This window comes from Sus scrofa, chromosome 2, assembly GCF_000003025.6.
Source record: "Sus scrofa isolate TJ Tabasco breed Duroc chromosome 2, Sscrofa11.1, whole genome shotgun sequence".
NCBI lineage: Eukaryota > Metazoa > Chordata > Mammalia > Artiodactyla > Suidae > Sus > Sus scrofa.
In genome coordinates this window covers 108,494,687-108,521,725 of record NC_010444.4, presented here as the reverse complement: position 1 = coordinate 108,521,725, position 27,039 = coordinate 108,494,687, and the positions used below count along the sequence as shown (strand labels likewise).

Here is a 27,039-nt window from a genome sequence, read left to right as displayed (position 1 = left end):
TGGCAAAACAATTAGGATCAGATAATCAATAAGGATCTGAACTCTACTGAAGCAAAATATCTACTGCCAATGTAATGACTTTCTTTCTGAAGGGCTACGATGATTGGATATTTGCTTATTGCTTTTCAGGTGAAATACTGTGAAAAGTCCTGTTTGCTGTATATCAATAGAAATTCAAAAAAAAAAAAAAAAAAGAAAGAAAAGAAAAAAAGAAAGAAATTTGTACTGGAATCTTTACTTCAGATTCAGTTTGGTTCACCTTGGATCCTGTAAGTTGTGCTAAAACTCCATTTGAGGGAAAGGGTGTGTCCTGTTCTGTTCACCATCATATCTTTAGCATCCGAAATAATGCCTGACACAGAACAAGTACTTAATAACTTATCTATAGAATGAATTTTGACAAATCCCAGATTGGCTATCAGTATTCAAATGAACATATTTCTAAAATATTAGGGTATTTTAAAGTTTTTTTTTTCTTTTTAAGGCCAGTTTTGTTTTTTTTTGTTTTGTTTTCCTTTTTATGGCTGCACCTATGACATATGGAAGTTCTTGGGCCAGGGGTTGATCAGAGCTATTGCTGGGGCCTACACCACAGCCATGGCAACACTTGATCTGAGCTACATCTGCAACATATACCACAGCTTGTGGCAACGCCTTATCCTTAACCCACTGAGTGAGGCCAGGGATCGAACCTGAATCCTCACAGAGACATCAGGTCCTTAATCTGCCGAGCCAGAACAGGAACTCCCAAAGGTTTTTTTGTTTGTTTGTTTGTTTTTAAGCAATTACATCTGGTGTCTTTGAAAAGTCTATAAAAATTTGAGTATAAGAGATATAGTTTAGCCAGTGCCTTATGATATTAGCATTTTGATCCATTAAAGCTGATAAGTCTTTACATATTTTGAAAAATAACTCTGCAGCATTTTAGCAGCCTGAATTTTCTAAAATTGAGGTACCACAAGCACATTCAGGCACTGTATGTGAACATTCTGATCATTCTGGCAATCACATTGCAGAGACAGAAAACTGAGGGGACAGAGGGCTATAGGCATGCACCACTATCACTGTATAGGACAGAGGGCTGCACTGCTGTCACTGTATTTGTAAAAAGCACTGGTAGAATAAACAGTGGTACATCATTGTAAAGCCCAAAGTAAACTTTAGTCTTTTACTTAAACCAAGTCTCCAGAACTTGAACACATTCCAGGAAGCGTTATTTGCAAGTTTTGTTGTTCAGTGTAGTTATAGCATACAAAAAGCAAACAAGATTTCTGTTGAATCTAAGAGAACTATAAAAAGCACAGTTTAACATATTGTGGTATCTCTTCTACTTGGATGAAGCCAGGAAAAGACTTCGTTTTTAGATATTCTCACAATAGTAAACTTAAAACTGCTATTGTGTGCAAAGTCTACTAAGAATCTTAGAATTGCACACAGTGTTAATTTGCATCCAAAGAAATTCATCTAGGAACAGACAAGGACATTTATTATAAATAAAACATAGTATACAGCTATGAACTCCTATCAATACCTAGCCCAGAAAGTTACCACATCTCCACAAAGTTTAAATAAAATCATTCAAGTACAAATTGAATGCTAAGATTCATATTTTAGTTTTATTCTCATGAAAACTGATACACAGTTAACGTATGTGAGTACCTTGCGCACTGGCTTGAAGACGTCTATAATTTCCCCATTGGAAAAGTTCATCACAAATCCTTGTACAGGTTCTTGGTCCTCAAAGTAAGGCTTTCCGTTCACAGCAAAGAGCAAACCTGTGACAACATATCCAGTTAGCCTTTCTTTAAAATATATATCAGACTGGCTTGCATTAATTAATTAATTAATTAATTTATTTATTGCCTTTTAGGGCTGCACCCAGGGCATATAGAATTCCATTTCCAGGCTAAGCATGAATTGGAGCTGTAGCTGACAGTCTACACCACAGCCACAGCCAACGCGGGATCCGAGCCACGTCTGTGACCTACACCACAGACCACGGCAACGCCAGCTCCTTAACCCACTCAGTGAGGCCAGGAATTGAACCTGCATCCTCATGGATACTAGTCGGGTTCATTGGCACTAAGCCATGATGGGAACTCCCTTTAACTTAATATAATTAATTAATTTATTTATTTTTGCTTCAGACTGGCTTTGAAACACATGCATGTACGTCACACAAACAAAAAATGTAGGGTCAACCTGGTCCCTCCAATGGGCCATCAAAGTAAAAAATAAAATACATATACATTCTTCCTGAGTATTAAGATCGGGGCAAACAGGTTAGAGGGCAAACGGCCATACAACAGGAAAAACAGGAACTGCAAGGCCTGTCCTAGTCAGTAGAAATCAGGAAAATATAGATTTAGAGGAGATGACACAGGTAGGGAAATAGATACATAGATTATCACAGCTATTCTCAATAGGTTTGGGAAGAGTCAGGTTACTGAAGCCAATCATTTTGGAGAATGAGATCTTTTAAAAATATGTAATAGCTACTATAGCTACAAGTAGATACAGAGAAAAATGTGCAAAGAAAGTAAAGCTGTACTGTAAATAGAAGATAGATCTAATTCTAAACAACATTTGAAAATGTGAGATACATATATCAGATTATCAAAGATATATTTTTCCTAATTAAAAAATTACACCATATTTTAAAATTAATTCCATGAATACTCTTTGTAGTAAAGTTGTATTTCTTGGTATGGCAGTGTTTATCCAAAACAACAGAAACTGATATTTTGGTTCAATAACTATTCAGATGATTGAATATTATGTTTCAAGTAATTAAAACAATAAATTGGAAAATAATATAAAATATCTAATACTAAATGAGTAATGAAGGTTTTTTCATTTCTTTAAAGATTTCAGACTAGGGATCTTTGGCATCTCAGACCAAGAAAAAAAATATCAACACTATCAACATCAATTACTATTGTGCAACATTGTAGAGAGAATTCCAACAATAAAATACTTTGTTTTTTGCTTAGATTCTCTTCTGAACCAGATTTCCTCTCATTTTTTTCTCCTGATATTTTTCTTCTCATATTTATTTTTATTCACTATAAACTAGATCACTCTCTTTGTTAAATAAATGGTTTTTCCAAACTTACTCTTGAAATCAGATTAAAAACATGAGAACTTATCTTTCATTGACATTAATAAGGGTTTAATAAGAGTCTTTTACTACTTATTCCTTAGGGAAGGCAAAAACTTGGTCCTATTTCAGTCACTTGAGTCCCTTTAGTCCACGTCCTAAATAAACTGGGGGGTTGCCTGAGAAGATGGTAGCCACATGTAACTTTAATAGCAAAGGAAATATAAATATTATAGTGATAACTATATAGTCAACGATACTTTAATATAGGTATAGATATATTTATGAAATATATTGTAAAAATTGTATGTAAATTCTAAAAATATATTTTTAGTTATAGTATTGATGAGATAAATCTATGCTAATTTATTTTTTAATATGAACTAAATGAATCTTATTCTGTAAGTTTGGGTTATTTTTCTGATTTTAAGTCAAGAAAATCTATTTTGAAAATGAAAAAAAAAATTCCAGATTTCACTGGTCATTTCTCTTTGCATTTACACAAAAGCCTCACTTACTTTACATACTTATCTTAAAAAAGAAAGAAAACAAGTTAAAAAAAATAGGCAACCACTCTTTAAAAAAATGTGAAGCAGAAGTATTTTGAATACTGATTTTACCAACATACACCATCTGTTGATGATGTGTGAACACATAATATTAATCATTTAATAACTAGAGAAAACGATCATAATTAAGGAAAAACAAAAATCAGTGTTTGGGAACAGTTTTTTTAATCCATTACAAACAGTTGCTAAACTTTTTGAGTTCTTCATTATTTCCATATAAAGAACGCTGTCACTTGAGTTGAAAATGATTTACAATGCACTATTTTAAATACTCTATGACTTGCTATATAAGGCATCCCCAATCCCTTAATAAAAAATTATAATAAAAGCATATTAAGACAAGACAAATACTTTGTAAGAATAGAGTGTAGTATGAAAAATATAAGAAAAAAATATGAAATACCTGATACATATGAAATTGCAAATACATTTCTTCCGAACAATGCATGCTTAATCTCTCGCACAAATTCTTTGGTGTCAGTTTTAAAACACTGGATCCGACCGTTTTCCCTGTCTGCCACACATAATTGGCCCAAATGAGGCACAAGGGCCAAACTGTGAGGAACACTGAACTGGCCTGGTTTAGGGCTGTCCCCAGTAGACTCTACAGAACAAAAGAAAAATCTCAGATTCACAATTTGTAAAATCACCCAAAGTTTTACTCTAAAGTTTTCTTATTTTCAAGATTCATGATAGTAAACCGTTAACTAACTATCTGGAACCAGAGGAAAAAGAAGGTAAAGCAATTCGTATGTTTTACCCACAAACACATTACACTGGACAAATTTTAAAGTTTTTTGGTAGAAGCAATCTTTTTCCCTCTATTAAGATTCTGTGTGTGTGTGTGTGTGTGTGTGTGTAGCTAAATGGATGCATGGAGAGGTCTGGTCTTCCTCACTTCAGTGGACAATTACATTGTAATAAATGTGAAGGGTGGCCAATCTCCTATTCCTAGTTATGTCGGCTAAGAACTTTTTTTTTTTTTTTTTTTTTTTTGCTTTGTAGGGCCACACACTTGGCATATGAAAGTTTCCAGGCTAGGGGTCGAACTGGAGCTATAGCTGCTCGCCTACACCACAGCCACAGTAACAGGGAATCTGAGCCACGTCTGCAACCTACATCACAGCTCACAGCAATGCTGGATCCTTAACCCACTGAGTGAGACCAGGGATCGAACCTGCATCCTCATGGATACTAGTCAGATTGTTTCCACTGCACCATAACTGGCACTCCTGTTGACTAAGAATTATAATCAGAGATCAAAAGTTTCAGTGAGTACCTTCTCCCCACTGTGTGATGTACTTTCCACTTGGTGAAAACTGCACAATCCGACTATTGCAGTAACCATCTGATACATAGATGGTTCCAGTGTCTGGATCCACAGCCACGTCAGTGGGTTGACAGAAGTGATTCTGGTCACTGCCTGGTTGCATGCTCTGTCCCAGGATTAACAGAGGGGCTTCTTTACTGTCTGGATCTAATTTGAACACCTTTTAAAAAAAGAACAAACACTTACCCAATCTGCATGGTTACTACTGACACACACCTACCTAAGGCTGCTTTCATAGGCAATTAGAGTGTAAACTCCCAGATGCATTTTAAAAAGAGATACTTTTTAGACCTGGATGGGAATATAGAAATCATCTGGTCTGATTCCTTCATTTGATAAATGAGGCCTATAGAGATTAAGTGACCTGCTCAAGGTCATCCAGGTCATTAATGGTGAGTGGAGACTACTGAATGGATATCCTGCTCCATCCACCCCTGCTGCGCTTCCTTTCTGTCCTCCTTAGCTAATAGTATAATGCTCTCCAGGCAACGCAAGAGCAAATACATGTTCACTGAGATAATGTTTGAAGACTCAAATCTATGCTTTCTGAGTTCTAGTTTTTTCTCTTAGTTTTCCTAGTTCTCTCCCACCTATTCATGGAACAGGTTTTAAACATGAGCTTATCTTTTGAGGAAAAGACAATATGACTATTCTGTGATGGAAATATAAAACTTCCTTTAAAAAGAATAAACATTTGCTGTTTTATATATAAACATGTATATACTAGAGACCTTGCCTCAATTTATAGAAGATCAAAGTGGCTTATGAAAAATATATAAAACACATAAAATGATAAAAAAAAAACCCTAACCTGGGGACAGAGGAAAGAAAAGCAAATATGGAAAATATGGTTGATAGAGTGAAGCTTCATATCTGGCCCTAAGATTCCTGCCAGCACCACAAGAGAAGGATGACTTAATCATTTGCATATTAGTTTTTCCTAACACTGATTTCTAAAAGAACTATTTCAGATATGGCTGTTTCATTTTGTTGTTGTCGTTGTTGTTATAAACTTACTGGGTCACAGACAAAGACCCAGACAATTCCAGAGCATGTGGTAAGCATAACTCCATTAACTTCTATTTGAATAACTGCCAAAGAGAAGATTACCTGATGAAGAGCCACATCTGTGACCCAATAATTTCCATCTTTATCTATACTCAAGCCATGTGGCAAGTAAAACCTGCAAAATAAAAATAATTGTTTTAATTATACAATTACTCCCAAAGCACACACGAGAGGAAATTTTTTTGCTAGTTAATCTCTAAAGGCAATATAAATTTATAAATTGATAAAAGTATATATACCTGTATTGCCACAGAAAAAACCAAAATGAATTGCTCAATGAAAATACCTATTTTAATGGAGATCTCCTGGTGAAAACCTTAAGTGGTATTTAATCATTTAAAATGATGCCTATGTATCAATTACAAATATTTATTATGAAGTATAGCATATTAAAAAACATAAATAGCATCAATTTAAAAAAAGTTTAAGATCATAAAGAAATGTATATAAAATAAATTGTCTAGAGCAATATAAATGGACTTGTATGGTTTGAAAAGTTTAAATATGCTGCAAGGTAATATAATGCTGCACAAATATAAAATATTAAATATATGACAAAAAAGATTTAAGAGTGTCTATTAAGGACAGTAAAACCTAAAGGAAACAACTTCAACAGACATGGGCTGTGATCAGCTAAGCAAAGTGAAGTGCCAGATAATCATTAGAGAAGATTAATCTATTTAACAAACCAATTGGGATGACCTGGGTGAGACAACTGTAAACTAACGTGGACAGAGACTCACAGGCTTAAAGAACTGAGACAGAGGTAACAAACACATGGACAACATCCTAATATGGTTGTGGTCTAAGCTGACAATCCTCAAGCTACGTTTATCAGCTTCTAACCTTCACATGATGTTGGCACCACATTTTTTTTTTTTTTTCATGAGACAGGAATGTAACACCCTGATCTTGTCTAATAAACTGAACTAGATCTTTCTTTCAATGACTGAATGTGAGGGTTATGATTTGCTTTCAACAAAGACACTCCACTGTTGACCAAGTTGATTTAGCAGCAGTTGCTTTGCCTTCCCCTTTAATTCCTTCCTGGAATGGGAATGCTTCTGATTAATAGGTAGAGCACAAAACAGACAGGTTCAAACACAATAAGTTCTGGGGCTGCTATTAGGATTTGGCCCCTGACTCACCATCTTAGAATCCTATAAAAGCTAATTATTACCATCTCCATTAGCAGCTGCATTCAAAGTAGATGGCTCCCTGCCCTTCAAAGAAGCTGGCTTTCCCTTCACCTAAGCAGATGGAGTGGGGTACAGTTCATGAAGCTGCCAGGTTACAATGGTTGCAGACACTCTGTAAGCAGGTGCCCCTTTCTTTCAATGATCATGAATAGCAGCCAACTTTATTTTGGCCACAAAATGCCATCTAGGAATAAGACCAAATAATGAATGACTTTCAAAGCCAAACTACCAATGCATGCTATGGAAAGCTGAAAATGACATTTGTTTAGTCTTCACTTTGAGATGAGAAGAGAGAATACTTTTTTCTTAATGATGATTCATTGATGAATTTGGTTATGTAATTTTTCAGCCCAAGAATTTTTTTAATCTTCAGATCTAGCTGAGTGGCAACTCACTTCATTAGCCATGTGCCCCAATTATATTTGATGCTGGACTATCCATTAGCACCACCTGGGGAGCTTTAAAAGTACAATTTTGATACCTGGGCTCCATCCCAGACTAAATCTGAATCTAATTTTTTGAAAGCTTCTCAGGTGATTCTAATATTCAGTCAAGGTTTAGAACAGCCTCTTTAGAAAATGAGAGATGGGAGGGCCTGATTTAGTCCTCTGCTTTCTTAAGCTGTGCTCTCTCACCTCTGCTGTATGATACACTTTATACAAACATACGTAGTCCAAGCCTTAATAACAATATAAATAATTTAACTCACAGATTTTTCCCACTGGACTGGAGCACTGCAGCGCTATTTGGATCTATGACAAGAATAGTGTCTTCTTCAATTGGCCCGAGTCCTCTTTGCTGGTAAACAAACTTGCTGTCAAAAGAGCTAAAAAAAAAAAAGCATTAGAATGGAAAATAAACCAATCAGACATATCAGTGATCTTGAGAAATGCAGGCCATGTACTTGAGATTCTTTTTTTTTTTTTTTTTGTCTTTTTAGGTCTGCACCTGTGGCATATGGAAGTTCCCAGACTAGGGGTCCAATCAGAGCTGTAGCCTCTGGCCTATGCCACAGCCACAGCAATGCCAGATCCAAGTCGCATCTGCAACCTACACCATAGCTCATGGCAACTCACTGACTGAGCAAGGCCAGGGATTGAACCTGCAACCTCATGTTTCCTATGCAGATTCGTTTCTGCTGTGCCACAATGGGAACTCCTCACTTGAGATTCTAAATACAGAATTAAGAGAAAAGCTCAGATGCATCTGACATCACTCTTTGCCCTTTACATTTTAGTATCTAAGATCATGATAGCCCATTAGCCTGGAGAACTAGGGAATGGTAGGTGGAGGAGCAGCATGGCAACTGCCTGGAGATACAAGTTCTCAGACCCACCAAATCTGAATCCACAGTTTCAGAAGATCCCAAGCTGAGTCATATTCATAGGAGGGTTTGACTACCTAGAACTCTTAAAAAAACTAATTCTTTCAAAAGCTCCTCAAAATTTTTTAACTCAATGGTTGTTTTCTTTCAAATTACAAAAGAAAGCATAGCTTGGAGTTCTCTTGTAGCTCAGTGGGTTAAGGATCCAGTGTTGTCACTGCTGCAGCTCAGGTAGTTACTGTGTGCAGGTTTGATCCCTGGCCTGGGAACCCATGTTGTGGGTGTGGCCAAAAAAAAAAAAAAAGGAAAGAATAACTTATTTTAACTTTCTGTGTGTAATGATAAGGAAAGCATAAATGATGGTAGGAAGGACAGTGATCAAAAACAGGTTTGCTATTTTTCTTGCCAGAAATTCAACGTGCAAATACATACTATAAGGATACAGAACAGAATGTTCAGAATATTTCAAATATATAAAGCAACAGATACTTGAAAATGTGCTTAGAGACATAAAACTTCTTCCATATGATAGTTTTTACGAAAGTACAAAACAGACAACTATATGATGGAGGATAATGTGAGAAAAAGAATGTATATATGTATGTGTGACTGGGTCACCTTGCTGTACAGTAGAAAATTGACAGAACACTGGAAACCAGCTATAAGGGAAAAAATAAAAATCATTTAAAATAAATAACCAGACAACTATGTAATAACTGATATAAACACTAAAATGAATAGGACAATTTCTGCTTTTTACCTCTGTGCCTCCCAGGTTATTATAAAATATTATAAGCACATATGTTTATATGTATATATTTCAATCTGAGTTATTAGTAACATCTTTCTTTAAATTGACAATTATCACAGACATTGTACATTAAATTCCTGTTTTGGAAATTATCTGAGATAAACAACAAAGATAAACTCTTATAATCTAAGCTTATGTAGCAGAGAAGCATGAAGCAACAAGAGACTGACTCAACTTTTCAAAAACCAAGAGCTGATTAGCACACAGTTGAGCCATATATGTGTGGGGTGGTGGGGCATAAAATATACATATTCTGCCAGATCAAGTCAAGGGATGATCAATGAATACTTCTGTAAAATATAATTTCTTTTATAGAATCAGATAAAGCTGTAAAAAATATGAATAATTTGTGGTTAAACTGTATAAGCAAAAGAAGAATATGATAACTTTATTTATGAAGAAACATTTGGAATTTGGAAGGTGATAGGCTGCTCAGATCTGTCACAGACCTACTGATTAGTTGGCTGATAGTTTTACAGAACTTATGTAGAGTTGTAGTAGGAGAACAAAAATTTCAAAATTACATTCTCTTGCTTTAAAAAATATACATCATGGAGTTCGCATTGTGGCCCAGCAGTTAACAAATCTGACTAGCATCCATGAAGATGCAGGTTTGATTCTTGGCCTTGCTCAGCTCCAATTTGACCCCTAGCCAGGGAACTTCCATATGCCATGGATGTGGCCCTAAAAAAGCAATAAATAAATAAATAAATAAATAAATAATTTAAAAAAAAATAGGGAGTTCTTGTCGTGGCGCAGTGGTTAACGAATCCGACTGGGAACCATGAGGTTGCGGGTTCGATCCCTGGCCTTGCTCAGTGGGTTGCCGTGAGCTGTGGTGTAGGTTGCAGACGCGGCTTGGATCCCGCATTGCTGTGGCTCTGGCGTAGGCTGGCAGCTACAGCTCGGATTCGACCCCTAGCATGGGAACCTCCATATGCCGGGGAAGCGGCCCAAGAAATGGCAAAAAGACAAAAAAAAAAAAAAATACACACACACACACACATATATACACATCACACAATTATTTGAGCTTCCTGACTGTTACAGTCTTTTGGGTATATTTTTCCTGAAAGCTAATATGAGTCCCTGAAGTAGTTCTTATTAATGATGCATTCAATTGAATAAAAAATATTGATTCAGCTTTGTCAACCTAAAACTTAAGTAACACAGCTTACAATGCTATTATATGTAGTTAAAACCACATGGCAGTAGCTAGAAAAAATATTTAAGTTTATGAAATGTAAGTAACATCACTAACAAAGCAGAATTTATAAGATAGTCATGGGATCATTATTAAATTTAAATATAAAATCTTATTAGATAGAACCATTGTAAGAATATGCAAGGTATTACTAAATCAGAGGACACTAATAAAGGGCAAACATGAAGTGACTCTTTCTTAGTACTATGAAACACCAAAGAGTTCCTCCTATTTCTGAAACTCTATTTTTGATATGACTTTCTTTACTGAAACATCATGACCATTCTCCGAAAAACAAAGGTACTGGATTCAACCATCAATGATGTATATTTTCCCCAATTTGTCTATGATATTGGATAAATTAAGGTCAGCACATCTAAGCCTCACAGTATGTTCCAGTTTCACATTCATATGTAATAGGATGAAGTCTCATCATTTATTACCCCTTTAAGGATTAAGTTATATTCCTCATTATTCAGAAACATTTCAAGATTTGTAATGGCATAATGGCAATTTAAATAATGTTTGAATTCAAATGAATCTTTCCACAGAAAAGAAAATCATGGACATGGAGAACAGACTTATGGTTGCCAAGGGGGAGGAGGAGGGAGTGGGATGGATTGGGAATTTGGGGTTAACAGATGTAAACTATTGCCTTTAGAATGCATAAGCAATGAGATCCTGCTGTATAGCACTGGGAACTATATCTAGTTACTCATGGTGGAGCATGATAATATAAGAAAAAAGAATGTGTACATGTATATGTAACTGGGTCACCTTGCTATACAGTAGAAAATTGACAGAACACTGTAAACCAGCTATAATGGAAAAAATAAAAATCATTATAAAAGAAAAAAAGTGAGGATTATGTTTTCTCTGACTTTAGGCAGTTAAAATTTGTTTCCCCTTTTTTAAGATAAAATTTTGAGATAAATGTAGATTCATATGCAGTTGCAAGAAATAATACAGAGTGATTCTGTGTACATTTAACACAGTTTTCTCAATGGTAGCATTCTGCACAACTGTAGTACAATATCATAAACAGGATAGTGATATTGATAAAGTACAGTGATCATATTTATCTTTTCCTTTACATTTTGTATTTCCTAAAATTTTCATTTATTCTTGCAGTTTATTTGCTTGGGCATAAAATATACTAATGTATTCCTTCTCCACCCCACCCCCACCTAAGAGTTAGTAATATGGAAAGCTGGGTCCTCATAATTCTTACCAAGTGATAGCCACTTGAATTGCAGACAGTGTTCTGACCCACTACTGATAGCTAATAATAGTGGCAGCCAATTGTCTATTGTATATCCTGACAAAACTGGAGCCTATCAGACCTCCTCCTATTTGCAAAATGTCAAACCATACAGGAAGCCCGACATACTTGTTCACTTGATTTCCCCAAGCAACAGGTTGTAGTACATTTTGGTCTGTCTTGCCAATGACTTACATATTCACCATTAGTCTTAAATCTCTGGTCCTACTATTTTAGGCAATAACATTCCTACAGTTTATTGATGAGGAGAAAGTAGATCTTCTCAACCCCACCTTCAGGGGGATATGTTGAATTCCTCTAACTTAAATAATGATTTTTATAGCTCCAGCTTATTTCTCCAGACACTTAAATATTTTAAAATGTTAACTCTAGCTTAAATTACTCAATGGCAGCTCAAAGTCAAGGACCTGCAATGTTGGGCTTGACTTCCAAGAAGACAAGCTATGTCAAGCAAGAAATATAAATAACCCACAGTTCTTATGGTAATCAGATGGAATGAAATGTTGTAGCTGATGCATAGGTAAGTGCAAAACATCTTTTTATCAATGGTACTGTTCTGCACTGCTCATGAATACTGAAAAAATATATCAAGTTGTTGACGTTTTGCTGTCACAAACCCAAACTGTGTGTAGGCATCTATACTCATAATCTAGAATTGTCAAATTTCTAATGGAGGCAGTGGTAAAAAAATAGAAAAATTAACTAATTTTTATTTTTATCTTATTATCCATTTTTGGTGATATTGTAATAATTTGTGAAATAGCAAATTAAAGAGCCCAAAGAAAAATAAGTTAAAAAATAAACTGTAGAGAAAATAATCAAATTTTTATAATAAAAAACTAGATACGCAGAAAATATCATATCTCTTGACTTATCAAGATATTTTCTTAGTATCTTATTACAGTATAACAACTAATAATACGGTTTGATTTTTAGGGTTTTTTTGCTATCACAAATTACTCCCACGTTTTTAGCATGTACAGATGGAATTTTATTTGATGCTTTAGACCAACCATTTTTCCTATGGTATTCAGCTCTATGATTATTCTTCATAGTATTACTACACTTCCCCTGTATCCATTAACAATCTCAGCGATTAGGCAAGTTCTCTCGAATTAACTGATTAGAGAATCTATTCATTTAACCACCATCTCTAAAACAGAGGAAAAAAAAGCACAAAGCATAAAAACATAGCAAAACAAAAACCAAAGATAACATTCTACATATATTAGCATCATTTAAATATGTTAATTTGCTTCATTAATGCAAATAACAAATAATAACATTTTAGAATTCTTAGGAAGATTATTACTTTCAAGGAACTAACCATAGCACAATAGGCCCAACTGTTTGATTGAAAATCTTTTGTGATACTCCTTAACAGATGTCTATACATTTAAACGGGCAGCATCAATCACTCAGTGGATTGGGTGACAAGTGCTAATCCTTTCAGTTGGGATAGCTGGAGCTTCACGCAAGTAACAGCTGGCCCCTAGCAGTTACAGGGGGAAAGTGTAAGGAATTGATCTTTTTTCTTAAATGAGAAAAATCACACACACATGCACGCCCCACAATTAAATCTGCCAAATAAAGTAATTTATAAACTCTCTTGTAATTCAAACAAAAGTAACCCTTGAATAGTTCATAAATGGATGTCAGATTATAGAGCTGGATACACCGTTGCTATAGCAAACTGCTTATTTAGTGTTCTAAAGCAGTCACCCCGCATTATATGCTGCAGAGAGGTCTTTATTTCAACCACATTTAACTTTTTACAGGATATAATAATACCCTGCACATTTCACATAGTGCCTGGAGCGCTGCTGATTTCTGTTTGCTTCTCTGAAAAAGCACTCAGTGGAAAAGACTGAACTGCAGCCTGTGGGCTGGAATTCATCAGTTCTTTATTTTAGCAGTTTGAATTCCCCATTAATGATTTTGCACATTAGCAGCTAATCAAACAGTTTAGATAAGGCTAAAAAGAAATGCTTTTTATATTCACATACAAAAGAACTAGAATAGGGAGAAAATAAACTTCTGTGCCATCAATCAAAATTAAGGGAATGCAAAATAAATAATAGCAACTGAAGAGAGAAGTAAAATATAATGTTGTAATTATATAAATTAAAGAGGCTGGAGAAAGAACCATAGGTTTTCAAGTGAGAAAAGTGGAAATGTACCCTCAATGCTAAGAAAGCAAAGATATACCATACAAAAGCTAAAGACTTTAAATGGAATATAATTTAATACTATGTTAAAAACACTTCTGAATATATACACATTGCAAATATTCCCTATGAGGAGGAAAAGAGATGGACAGACAAAGAAACCAGCATGACTGTTTAGTGCCAAGGTGGACCTATCACTAGAGACATCTCCAGTAGGGATGAAAAGGACAAAGAACCGAATATCACAGCACCAGGCTCTGTTTGGTCAGTAAGGCCACTTCGGATGAGTCACTTAATGAAGATCTTTATGTTACTCCACAGGATGAGACACATTCTAACACCCTCATTTTTTGGACTAAGAAACAGAGAAAGGGAGTTCAAATGTCTTGATATAGGTCTCGAGGCTAGGAAATGGTAATGAAGATTCAAACCCAGGTCTCCTGTCTTAAAAAAGTGGATGGACTGGGAGTCTGGGATTAATAGATGTAAACTATTAATAGATGTGAACTAAATGTTTACATTTAGAATGGATAAGCAACAAAGTCCTGCTCTATAGCACAGGGAACCATATTCAATCTCTTGGGATAGACCATGATGGAAAAGAATATAAAAAAGAATGTGTGTATACATACATGAATAATGGAGTCACTCTGTTGTACAGTAGAAAGTGGAACAACATTGCAAACCAACTATACTTTACAAAAATCTTTTTAAATGTGCTTTTCTCTTACTAGAATTGACATCATTGGCCTGGAAAATCTCCCCACCAGTTATCGAATTTAATTTGTATAAGAGATGGAAGAATAGTTACATAGCCAAGGAGAATCAGAGAAAGTGGCATAGGACAGGAAGAAAAGAGCTAGAATAAAATGGGAAACGGCAATATGAGAGAGAAGAGTAAAATATGGAAACATTCTATTTGTAGAACTCCTTACAATTTTCTCTCAGATGAAGGTACTAAGTAAGATACCACTCAATTCTCAAGGTATGAAAGAATTTACAGATACTGAAACAGAACCTCAAGCAGATATATCTTAACTGAGACTCCAGAACACTAGTCAGGAAAATATTTTTTTTTCTTTGTAGGGCCACACCTGTGGCATATGTAAGTCCCCAGGCGAGGGGTTGAATTGGACCTGTAGCTGCCGGCCTACATCACGGCCACAACAACGCCAGATCCAAGCCACATTTGCAACCTACACCACAGCTCATGGCCATACCGGATCCTTAACCCACTGAGTGAGGCCAGGGTTTGAACCTGCAACCTCATGAATACTAGTCACATTTGTTTCCACTAGGCCATGATGGGAACTCCAGTCAGGCAAATCTTGAAATGATTTTTACAAAAGTTTAGGAAGCAGATAGTTTTCTGAAACAATAGATATTGGCAAAATTTCATAAAACACTGTTGAAGTTTGTGAGCTATTTGGGAGGAAAATGGGAGAAGATTCTCAGGAGACCACATCTCTATGTACGAAACTTGCTAAACCAATCATTCACCTAGACAACTTTTATAAACATGTATAAAGATATGAATAGTCATGCTCATCAAACAGATCTAATACCAGTTTGGGAGGGAGCGCTCATTCTCTGGTTAATTAAGAATAAAATAACATCTTTAAATTGAAGCAATGTTAAATCTAATACAGTGAAATGTAACTGGAATAAAATCCTGAATTCAGTATTTCAAAAACACCACATACGTATAAATTTCCAGTAAAGCTTTAGCACAATTTTGTGAAATATATACTTGAAGATTCTATTAGATTACAACTTTATTTATTTATTTATTTATTTATTTATTTATTTATTTGTCTTTTTGCTATTTCTTTGGGCCGCTCCCGCGGCATATGGAGGTTCCCAGGCTAGGGGTTGAATCGGAGCTGTAGCCACTGGCCTACGCCAGAGCCACAGCAACGCGGGATCCGAGCCGCCACGTCTGCAACCTACACCACAGCTCACGGCAACACAGGATCTCTAACCCACTGAGCAAGGGCAGGGATCGAACCCGCAACCTCATGGTTCCTAGTCGGATTCGTTAACTACTGCGCCATGACGGGAACTCCTAGATTACAACTTTAAGACAAAGAAAAAAAGTGAACGCAATCCTTTTATACTAATAGATATCTAGAATATAAGTAAAGGAAAGTAACTGCATTGCTAATCAGATATATGAGTTGTTGTGGCCATTTAACCAAATGCTTTAAAGGACTGATATACCAGAGTGCCTTCAGATGAAAGTATCATGTCAGCCTGAAGAGTGGCTAAGGGCCTTGAGGATATTTAGTCTGGAGAAGATAAGACTTCTTTCAAATATGCAAATAACTGACATGAATAAATGGAAGTAAATTCATTTTGTATTCGGCTCTCATGAAGGTGAAGTTACAGGATTCAGATTTGAATTTAACATAATAACTTTATGATATCAGATGAGTCCCATAATTGGAAAGTATGTCATATCTAGGGAATTTCAGAAATTTCTTGGCATTAATGGAGTTCAAGCACCAGATGACTGGAAGAGTTTGGATAGTGATGTCTGCATTAGGCAGGAAGTTGGAGATGACCTCTGTGGTGGACACTTGCTATTCTGGAAGGCCAATGTCTACGGCCCTGTTTTGTACTAATGAAATATCAATTTTTCTTTAGCTTAGGCTCAGTCCACTTGCTTTTGACAATGTCAACTCTACTGTCACATTCCAGGGATAGAGCAAAAAACGTAGGCTAAGCCAAAGAATGGATTTTATTCCTCTGCCCATAATGATTGGTTCAGGGATGGAGGTGACATGACCTAAAGTTATGTCAAAGAATGCTAAAAGACTTAATTTAAGGATCTCCTGCTGACCTACCAAGAACACTGACCATCTCTTCTGCAATTCTGAAGATGCAAGTGGGGAAGGAGACTAATCAGGGCCTAAGAATAGAGCCAACCAGAGCAAAGGTGTTAAATAGATCCTGAGGATGTTGTTTAGGTTACCATTCCCTTAAAGTTTTTATTTATACTAAGTAATAAATTTCTTATTTTCTAAGCCAGATTGTGTTGGGTTTCCTCTCTTATTGGTTACAAAAAGAATTCCAAATAATACAACTTCCAAAATCTCTTTCAACTCTAGGTGAAGAATGACAAGTGATATAATAGAAACAACCTTTAGCACAGAAATTAGGGCTAAAACCCAAGGTTTACTTTAAGAGGGTATGTGATGTGAGGCCTGCAGAGCAGCACCTCAACTATAGCTGAGATAAATAAAAAAAAAAATGCCAGAAAGCAAGCCTTTTTACAATGGTAGTGATTTGAAGACAGACACCCAGGAACAGCCTTTATTGAGGCAGGAGCTCCCCGACTCCTGCTGGAAGGCATTTAAATTTTACAGAGCTCTAGCTGCCACGATGCCCTAACCCCAGGGCAGACAAGAGACTCTTTAAAGTTTCATAACACCCTGCTGGTAATAGGCATTTCCTATTTCACCTAGAAGGGTCTAAAAGTAGCCATAATAAAGTAAGGGACAAATAGGGAGGAAAATGGAAATCAAAGTGAGAAAGGGAGTGACAGTCATTTTTCAGGAGGGTAAGTGTTTTATCATCATTATTACTATTACTATTATCTTTGTGGCCATGCTTATTGAGCAAGACTGAGTAGAAGAATAGAGCTGATCAAGGCTATAAGGTAGGAACGAAAAGTAATGCTTATAAAAACAGTTGATGTGATGATACCCAAAGAGTTTCGAGTAGAGAGTATTAATTAAGAGCTATTATTAACTCTAAGCATTCTATGATAAAGAATGATCAACTCCTAAAAATTAGGGGATATAAATGGCTAAGATCTGATTTAAAACAAGCTCTGGCCTTATAGAACTTATAATTTTATGAACATGAGAAGTATTAGGATAGGAAAGATCCCAAGGAAAATTAATACAGGATTTTTTACTCCTCTGTCCAAAAAGTAGTAGCAACAAGAATGCAATTTTCATCCAAACTTTAATTTCCATTGTCTCTCACCAGCACATCATAAATTCCTCAGAAAGGTGCTGTCTTTTTTTTTTTTATTTTATTTTGTACAATAGTTGGATATTCAGTGAGGGAGAAGAAAAACTATCTACTTTGTCTATTTTATATAATGGACTTATGAATGTAGCAAAGATAGTTATGCATGTCCTTCAACGAGCAGGGCCAACACATCCAAATCTATTTTCCTAAACAATAACTAACAGAGTAATCCACTTCTAATTCTTTTCCTGAATAAGAAAGAAGAGAATGGTTAAAAGCAGAAATCAAAGTGCCATAAGAGAACTTTCTTATAACCATGAACTGTAAAGGCTGCTAGAGGCCAACAGACAATACAAGAGAAGCAAAGGAAGACAGTAACACATATTCTTACATCCAAAAGATACAGATGAAGAAGAAAGAAGAAACAGATTTAATGGGCTAAATCAGCATGCCTGCTTTGAAGAAGTCTCGCATTTTTAACAATGCACCTTTGTCGATACCATTTATCAGGGTAAACACACGGGGGCTTTGGCAATGAAACTGGAATCTATTTACACATGACACTGACTATCTAGATAAAAGCAAGATGCCATGAAACAGCAGCTCTTCAAGTTAGGACTGCCATATAAGTCACAGAAAATGTTCTTAATGTGGTTCTTGTTACATAGACTTGTGTCATCTGCCTCAAGCTGGCCTTTACTGATCCTCTTTTTTTTTTTTTTTTTCCTCTCTATTAAACTATTCCAGCCTCTGCTGTTTACTTGGAATGAATATCACATTAAAATGGAAAATTTGGACTTTGTCCAATTTAGCTTTAGCCAGCTGAAACAGTATCAATGGGAGAAAATGATGCTGTAATTTTCTCATCTGGTAAAATGTAGCTAGAAATCCATGCAGAAAATGTAACAATATTCATTAAAATGAAGAATATGCTACAGTGAATAGTAATAGTTTGCTTTTGAAAGCACTTGTTAAAATACCATTAGATGTTCAATAATAACTAAGACGGTGTAACAGAGATGTATGAATAGGGATGTTGAGTTCGATTGCTTTAACTCTGAAGTGATCTCTTTCTCAGATTCCATTTTCTAGTGCGACAACTGGAAAGGATAATTAAACTAACAAAGCTATCAATCTATTTTGAAATGCTGATTGAATTCCATCTTCAATTGCACAAAGAAAACTACATACATGTATATGTGACAGAGCAAGTTCAGCATAAACTTAATCAGCATCTCTGAAAATGGAGGGAAAAAAACCAATTGAATGGTATATGCGGATTCTCAATTATCCAAAGGAGACCCTACAGCTGTACACTTGAAAGGAGAAGATTCATTATATTTCATTCATAAGCTATTTTAAAATTACCTCCACATGCAAATTCGTGATAAAATAAATGAATAAATGGATATTCGTTACTTGGGAGAATTAAGATAACATGCTAAATTTTGGAATAAGCTTTTAAAAATAAAATCATGTACATATGTTCACAATCCTCTAAAAGGCAGTAAGTAGGGAGTTCTCTTTTGGCACAATGGGTTAAGGATCCAGCATTTTCATTACAGCCCTGCTTGGGTGGCTGCTGTGGCCAGGGGTGCCGCAAAAAAAAAAAAAAAAAAGAAAAGAAAAGAAAAGGAAAGAAAGAAAGAAAAGAAAAAGAAAGTAAAAAAAAAACTGCAGTAAGTACCACAACATAGGTGGGCCAAGTCTGGAGTCAGATGGAAAGCAACAGAAGCCTGGCTTGCTAATTGTGAAATTTGTGGCAGAACACTTACCTTCTCTTGGTTTCTTCATCTGTGAATGCAAATATGAACGACAGTGATAATAACAGTACCTAACTGTTTTGAGATAATTTATGTAAACATTTAGAGCAGTCACTGGAGCACAGTAAAACTCAATAAACGTTAGGTATTTTTTACCAAAAATCCCTGTCAGAAGATAGTGGAATATAGAATAAAAGAGCAGGGATATTAGGCTCAGTGTTATTCTTAAGTCTTCTGTGCTCATGAAAAGAGCACATCTGAGTAATAAAATGTGAAGGCTGAGGCACTGATTATTTCTAAACATGTGGTAGCCAAACTGCTCCAACCACAACCCTGGAAGGAAGGCTAACTGTTATCACTGCCAGGGAGCAGGCTTTTAAAGGCAGAGTCTAATGGCCTTAGAACAGTTCTGTACCAAGTATATGAAAATAACAAAATGCTTCCTTGTAGCTAGCTAATAACTTTTCTGAGTTGATCATTTATCATGATGCACTTTCTCTGAAGTCTTGAAATGCCTCAGCCATGTACAACTTTAACTGCCTTTAATGTTATTCCTTAGGACTGTGAAGGCAGCTTCAAGGAGAAGGGAGCAGAAGTAGGCAGAATCAGAGGCAGTTACTGCTTTCTTTCCATAAACCAATTTGTGAAACTATCTTGTTTTTTTTTTTTTTTTCCTAGCCGCACCCCAGAAGTTCCCAGGTCAGGGATCGAACCTGTGCCACAGTAGGGACGCAAGCTGCTTCAGTAACAACACTGGATCCTTAACTTGTTGCACCACAACAGAATCCAAAACTATATTGTTCTCAAGTGCACAGGACTTCCTCTCTTCTACTTACCACCGTCATTTGTTAAAAGAACAAATATGTTTGCTCATGAAAATTAAGTTCAAAAAGAACCTTGATCGTTCTCTCACCCATTATTCTTAATTTTTTGAAAAGTGATGCATGCTATTTTTATTTTCATTTATTCCTTGAAGGAAAAATTATTACTTACTTTCCATCCCAGACATGGTCACCTCTGTGGAAAATCACCAGGTTATTCTTAGGGTCCAGAGCCACCCCAGAAACCTGGCCTGGTAACAAGTATACTCCGGGCCAATCCAGTGCCTCTTCTACATGGAAATCTAAAAGATAAATCCGTAATACACTTAGTGTAAAATAGAGCTAGCATAAACTCATGAAAATTCACAATGATTGTAAGGAATTCATGCAGTAATGTCACTGGATGCAAAGAAAAAAAAAATCAAGCCATGCGCTACATAAAATATTACCACATGCACATGCCAAGTAGCTTCCTGAGCTATAAATAAAGTAAGTGCCTGTGAACTTGTTTGGGGACTACATACTCTTTTCCTGTTTATAAGAGGACTTGTAAAACCAGCTCATCCTTAGGTCATTAAGGAGCAAATGTGAGGCTGCCTTCTTCTGGACAAGATTCTTTCTTTAAATTAGTATCTTTGGAAAATACAGCAACATGGATGGCATCATTTTAATACAAACCTTTTAAATGTTGTAAATAAATAGCATAAGCCTGTGTGTGTGTGTGTGTGTGTGTGTGGCTATTTTTCTCTCATATCTAACTTCTGCGTAAATTGCAGATGTTCAATTACATTAAACCATCACTGATAATCCCTTGCACAAGGAACTATGTAAAATATTAGTCTCTTTTCACTAACTTGAGTGTTCCTGTAACAATGGAAATGGAGAGATACCTCTTTCACTGTTTATATTTCACATGAGAAAGGAAAAATGACAGAAACTCTGTGACCGAATGATTTACAAATTATTCTCACTTCTGATCAGAATATATTTATACTTAGAGAATACTAGGTTCAGTTGTATTCCCTTTTATAAAAATGCTCACAAATAAAGAAGAGGTACAGAGTAGCTATACTGAGGGGATAAAGTTATGAAGATACTGTAAAATCCTTTGTATCGCTGTCAATATTTCCCTCTGAAATGCTTCACCAGAGATGCTGAGAAGTACAAAAGCAGCAATTTGAGTCCCCTTTCTCCTTCCCATCCTCTGGAGGATGTGGCAACATGCGGTGAAGTCCTCAAAGATAAGCATTAAAGACTGGAGAAGAAAGGGAAGCACGGGGCTTGTATAATCAGCTTCTGAAAACTTAAGAGGAGGCCAGGGTGAAAATAAACACTTTAAAGCAATTCTCTCAACTACACAAAAGGAAAGAGTATCTCACTCAAAATACGTTTGCCTTTGCACATTTAATTTTTTAAAATAAAAACCAACAAAACATAGCACAATCAACAGGATGCCTAGAACAGTTTTGCCTACAATCTTTGCTGAAAAAATCTTCAACAGCTATTTCCTAAGTATACTGTCTATGTAAGGCTCTATGCTCTGAGAATACAAAGAAATAAAACATTATTTGAGGCGTTGAGGAACTTCTAGGATAAAATGAGAAACAACTGGAAAGCAAATACATACGACACAGTGTAGTGCAGGAACACAGGCAAGGGTCCATAACCCTTCCTGACGTTTGGCTGGGAGAGGGGAGGATTAAGGTCAGACTTGAGAGGTTTCCCAGGGCAAGAAACCTTTGTTCTCACTGAAAGGTTCATCATATATATATATGTGAGTAGAGATGCTTCAGTCAGAAACATGGAAAGATGGAAAGTGAGGATGTTTCTAATTGTAGAATATGTTTCAAGACCTTTAAGTAATTTGCGTATCTTTAAGGATATCGGTCTATGTCAGGTGGGGGTATGGGAGTGAGAGGTGGGATTAACAGACCCTGATAATCTAGTTTAAACTAGAAAATACATGTTAAATGCATGGATTTAACCATGAATGAATGCAGTTCTGACCTGTGGGGTCTGGATCTACATTATGTTGAATTTCGAGGTATGCTGCAAGTACTTTATTAGCAGCAGTAAAGCACACAGCTTGGGAATAATTTACTTCTGAAATATGTTCGAGCACGTGTGACTATCATTCTCACTCATGTGTTTTGCTATGTCTTCTTGAGGTGGAGAGAAGAGGGGCAGGGTTACAGCTGGCATGCCTACATTTGCAAACAGTTCTGGGCACAGCAGTGGATATGAATGGGCTTTTCAGACCAACAATATTCATCATCTATCACGCTTGTCATCAGAGGAGAAAAGGACACAAATTGTCGCTACAGGAGACTGGAAGTCTCTGAAAGTTTTCAAGCATGGGGTGACATGATTAAAACTGTGTTTTTCAAAGTGAACTCAGGAAACAGTGTAAGTATTATAATCAGATATATATATATATATGGATTCCCCAAAGATGTTTTACATTATTCAAAAGTTGTTTGACTCTCAGGTTGTACATAATTGATTCTCATCTCAGTTACAGTTCAGTGGTCATTCTATACTCATTCAGCAGCTCCTGAAGATTCTAGATGGGCTCCAAGGGAACCCTGAACCTCATAACAATATCGATATTTAACTGCTTTTATCAGCTTCTCAGAGCCCAGCACCACTGCAACTAGATGGGATTTCATGAGGGTAGGGATCCTCCTGCATAGGGCAAAGCTCGCTTTGATGGCCTCATAAATGCACTCAACTGAACTCTATGCTCCAGTCTCCACTTGCTTATGTTGTCAACTAGCATTTAAACACATGTATAAACTTAAGGTTCACTTATACTACCTCTTTTGACTCCTAGCACTATGCTGAAGACACTGTGAAGAGTCTCAGTAAAGGTTAATAATTTTCATTACAGACAATAAACAAATGTCTTGTTTTCTGGAACTTTTCTATACAATGGTCCACCAATAGGTACTGGAAACTAGGTGCTCATGAAGATGCAGAGATAACTAATTCTGATAGAAAATATTCAGTGGCTCAAATAAACATACTGTTCTGGGATCAAATGTGGATTTCTTAAAATATTAGAGATATTGGATAGAGAACTTTAATCTGGCTGTGAATAATCCCAGTTATCACAGCCCTAACTTGAAACACTTGAAAGTCTGCAAAAAGCACTGACTCATAGGTTAACAAACTACATTGTTACATCTAAAAATCCTTTTTGGTTGGGAATTTTCAAGAAGCAAAAGCAGTGTAAATATCTAGACCATATTTATACACTTTAGGTGAATTTTCAAAACAGTAAAGGTGATATATAAAGAAATACATGAGGGTGAACACTGCGAGCAACCTGGCTCTTTCGGTTCTGAATCGATGCAAAGAACTATTTTGTGGATGGCAAAAACATTCAGAGAAATTATAGTGAATTTATTTCAAATTTCATTTTAAAATGTGATTGCACATTTATAAAGATTACCTAGCCAAGAAAGACCTCAAAGCTTTCAGGATCTAAGTTTCTGTGTTAACTACAAATTCTAAAATAGTTAAAGGACAACTGAGTTCACATTTTCTTCTGTGAACCCTAATTGATATTTTTGCTTCCAGTATCATCGTCTTTTTCATTATTAGGCACTTAGAGGCTGTTCCCTTTAAGGGCAAACGAGACCCCTAGCCTGGGAACCTCCATATGTCGTGGGTGCAGCCCTAGAAAAGATGAAAATAAAAAATAAAAAAAAAATAAAAGTAAATGATCAGTTATCAAGGCAGTCATAGAGGGCTAGTGGTATATGGAGATGGAATGAATATTGATGTTTTCCTCCTTCCCTGTCCATTGCTGTAAGAGAATCAGACTTCTAGAACTGGACTGGCTCATCCCAGGCCATTTTCTCTATTCACAGGAAAGGAACTTGGGCCAGACTTCAGTCATCAATAGCAAGGATGATTATTTTCTAATCCCCAATTAAGGAACATTCCAAGTCCTTAAAAAAATTGTGTAATAAAATATATTTAGGTTCTAACTGAAATTTAATATTTTCAATTATAGATAAGTTAAAAATTTAAGTTCAGATTCCTCAGCCTTTTTTTTTTTTTAGAAGAAATTCAGTATGTGACTAACATTGTTTGTAGAAGTAATTCAGTATATGACTAATGTTGTAGACTTACAGTTTTAATTTGAAAATTAAATACAAACTCCTCACAAGCCGGTCACAACTCCAAGTGTCAGCTGCTCTAAATTCAGATGTCAAATGATAGGATTATTTCAGAAAAATCCTTGCATTCATTATAAATAAAGGTAAATGTGCAGCCTCATATTGCACCATACAGTTAGAAAAAAGTTACTACTTTCAGAAAAAAATTAAATTAAATTAAAATTGTTTCAATAAATCATTAAGAGGATTAACGAATTACACCTTTCCAGGAAAGATTGTTAGTGATCAATGCTGCTTTCATATGAAACTATTTTTATTTTTTTGTCTTTTCTAGGGCCACACCTGAGGCATATGGAGGTCCCCAGGCTAGGGGTACAATCGGAGCAGTAGCCACTGGCCTACGCCAGAACCACAGCAACAGGGGATCTGAGCCGCGTCTGTGACCTACACCACAGCTCATGACAACGCCAGATCCTTAACCCACTAAGCAAGGCCAGGGATCGAACCCCAAACCTCATGGTTCTTAGTCGGATTTGTTAACCACTGAGCCATGACGGGAACTCCACATATGAAACTATTAAAAAGCATTTAAAAGGGCATTCATTCATCTGTGTGCATAAGGACTAACAGAACTAGACAAAATTGAGAAAAAATATAATTTCAAACCTGGGTGCATGACTTAACCATAACAGGGCTCTTCACATTTAATCTTAAGGAAAAGACCCTAGAGAAATCACTAGAAGATTTCAACAAGAACGAAATAAAGTGGTTCCTTTTCTCTACTTCCAAATTCTCATTTAGTGAGGAAGAGATGCCTTATTTTGGTCAGGGACTGTTTTTCATCAGGAGTGCCAACAATAACTATAATTAACTAAAACTATAGGAGAAATATTTTTACTCAAGTGAGAAAGAAAACAGGAATTAATTATAATGTTTCATTTAGTGGGAATGAAGTGAGGAAGAGAGTTAAGACACAAACAAGGGCTCAAAATTATTGTCAGACTTTTTTAAAAAAAATATTTAATTGCAAGTGAATCTTCACTTCAGTCAAATTGTTTGGATATTGATTGAGAAAGTAAGTCTAAAGGAAGTCTATACCTAGAGTTATAATTGAGGCAAGATATGGTGTGATTGGAAAAATGTCATTCTAACTATCTACCTACCTACCTACCTATCTTCTGTCTATCTACGTATCTACACATTACTTTATTATGAGAGGCAGAATAATAAAGTGAGTAAAAACCAAGACTTAGGGCAAATCCGTCTGGCTTTGAATCTTGGTTCATCGGGCTGTGGCACTCTTTGCCTCACCTTTTTATGCCTCAGAAGGTGTACTTCTATAAAAGAGTTTATAAATTGGGTTACTATGAGAATTAAATGATTTAATGAATCTAAAACACTTAGCCTGGCTCATGATAAGGGCTATGATGTGTTTGTTTTCATTGTTTTCCTCCCCTCCAGAGATGAAAATTTAGCCTACTGGAGGCCTTATTTTACCTGGGGAATCCAGTAAGGCTTGAACCTAGGGGTCAGCATATGGCTGAAATATGTTAAAAGTATGGACTCAGAGTCACAGAAATGTTGTACATAGAACATAAGTAAAATTTAAATGAATCATAACAATATTTAAAAAATCTGTGTTTTCTTATCTGATGGGAAGCATCATACAAATGTAGATGTATTTTCTGATGTCCAGAGGTGTGCAACATATGTGAATCAGGCTTTCATATGCTAGCAGAGTAATCCAATCAAATTTGACAGCAAGAGAACAGCTATCTGTAGTTTTAAATTTATTTTTTGATGAATCTAGTTTCCAGAAGGAAACTAGAATAGACTATATTTTTCTTTCTATTCTATTAATACTGTCTCAATATAGATATCAAACTAATAGTAGAAACCAAATGACGTTAAGTATACAAAGGAGTGCATTTGCTTCTCAATTTAGCAAGTTGCACATTTTCATACTGTACATCATATATCACAGGAAAACATCAAGACAGATCAATGTAAGTGATTAGCGATTTGAAAAATGACAAATTGTTGTTATGGTAGAACACTGCCAATGCATGTTCTCAATTTACCAAATTAGAGTGCCAACTTTTGCAGCTTTCCTACACACTGCAATAATTCTACGCAATCCTCTCACGGATGTTGCCTAAGTTAAAATAATTAATGTTTAGTTCTACTACTCTGGTGTTTAAATTTTTGAAGTATTAGTCCAACATGACATTAATGGTGGCAATTATAATCATAATTATTGTTAACATATGACACTTATTAAGTACTTTTCAT

At 35.8% G+C, this 27,039-nt stretch overlaps 1 protein-coding gene across 19 annotated transcripts in view; it reads right to left on the bottom strand.

Moving 5' to 3' along the window:
* PAM (peptidylglycine alpha-amidating monooxygenase) overlaps positions 1-27,039 on the bottom strand; it is a 280,270-nt gene that overhangs the window by 14,467 nt on the left and 238,764 nt on the right. For all 19 annotated transcript variants that reach the window (XM_021084557.1, XM_021084555.1, XM_021084561.1 and 16 more), the window contains 6 exons: positions 20,793-20,922; positions 7,976-8,092; positions 6,110-6,182; positions 4,949-5,159; positions 4,073-4,273; positions 1,660-1,775 (listed from right to left, as the gene is read on the bottom strand). In XM_021084557.1, coding sequence (XP_020940216.1) covers positions 1,660-1,775; positions 4,073-4,273; positions 4,949-5,159; positions 6,110-6,182; positions 7,976-8,092; positions 20,793-20,922 — 848 coding nt within the window. The remainder of the gene's footprint in view (positions 1-1,659; positions 1,776-4,072; positions 4,274-4,948; positions 5,160-6,109; positions 6,183-7,975; positions 8,093-20,792; positions 20,923-27,039) is intronic.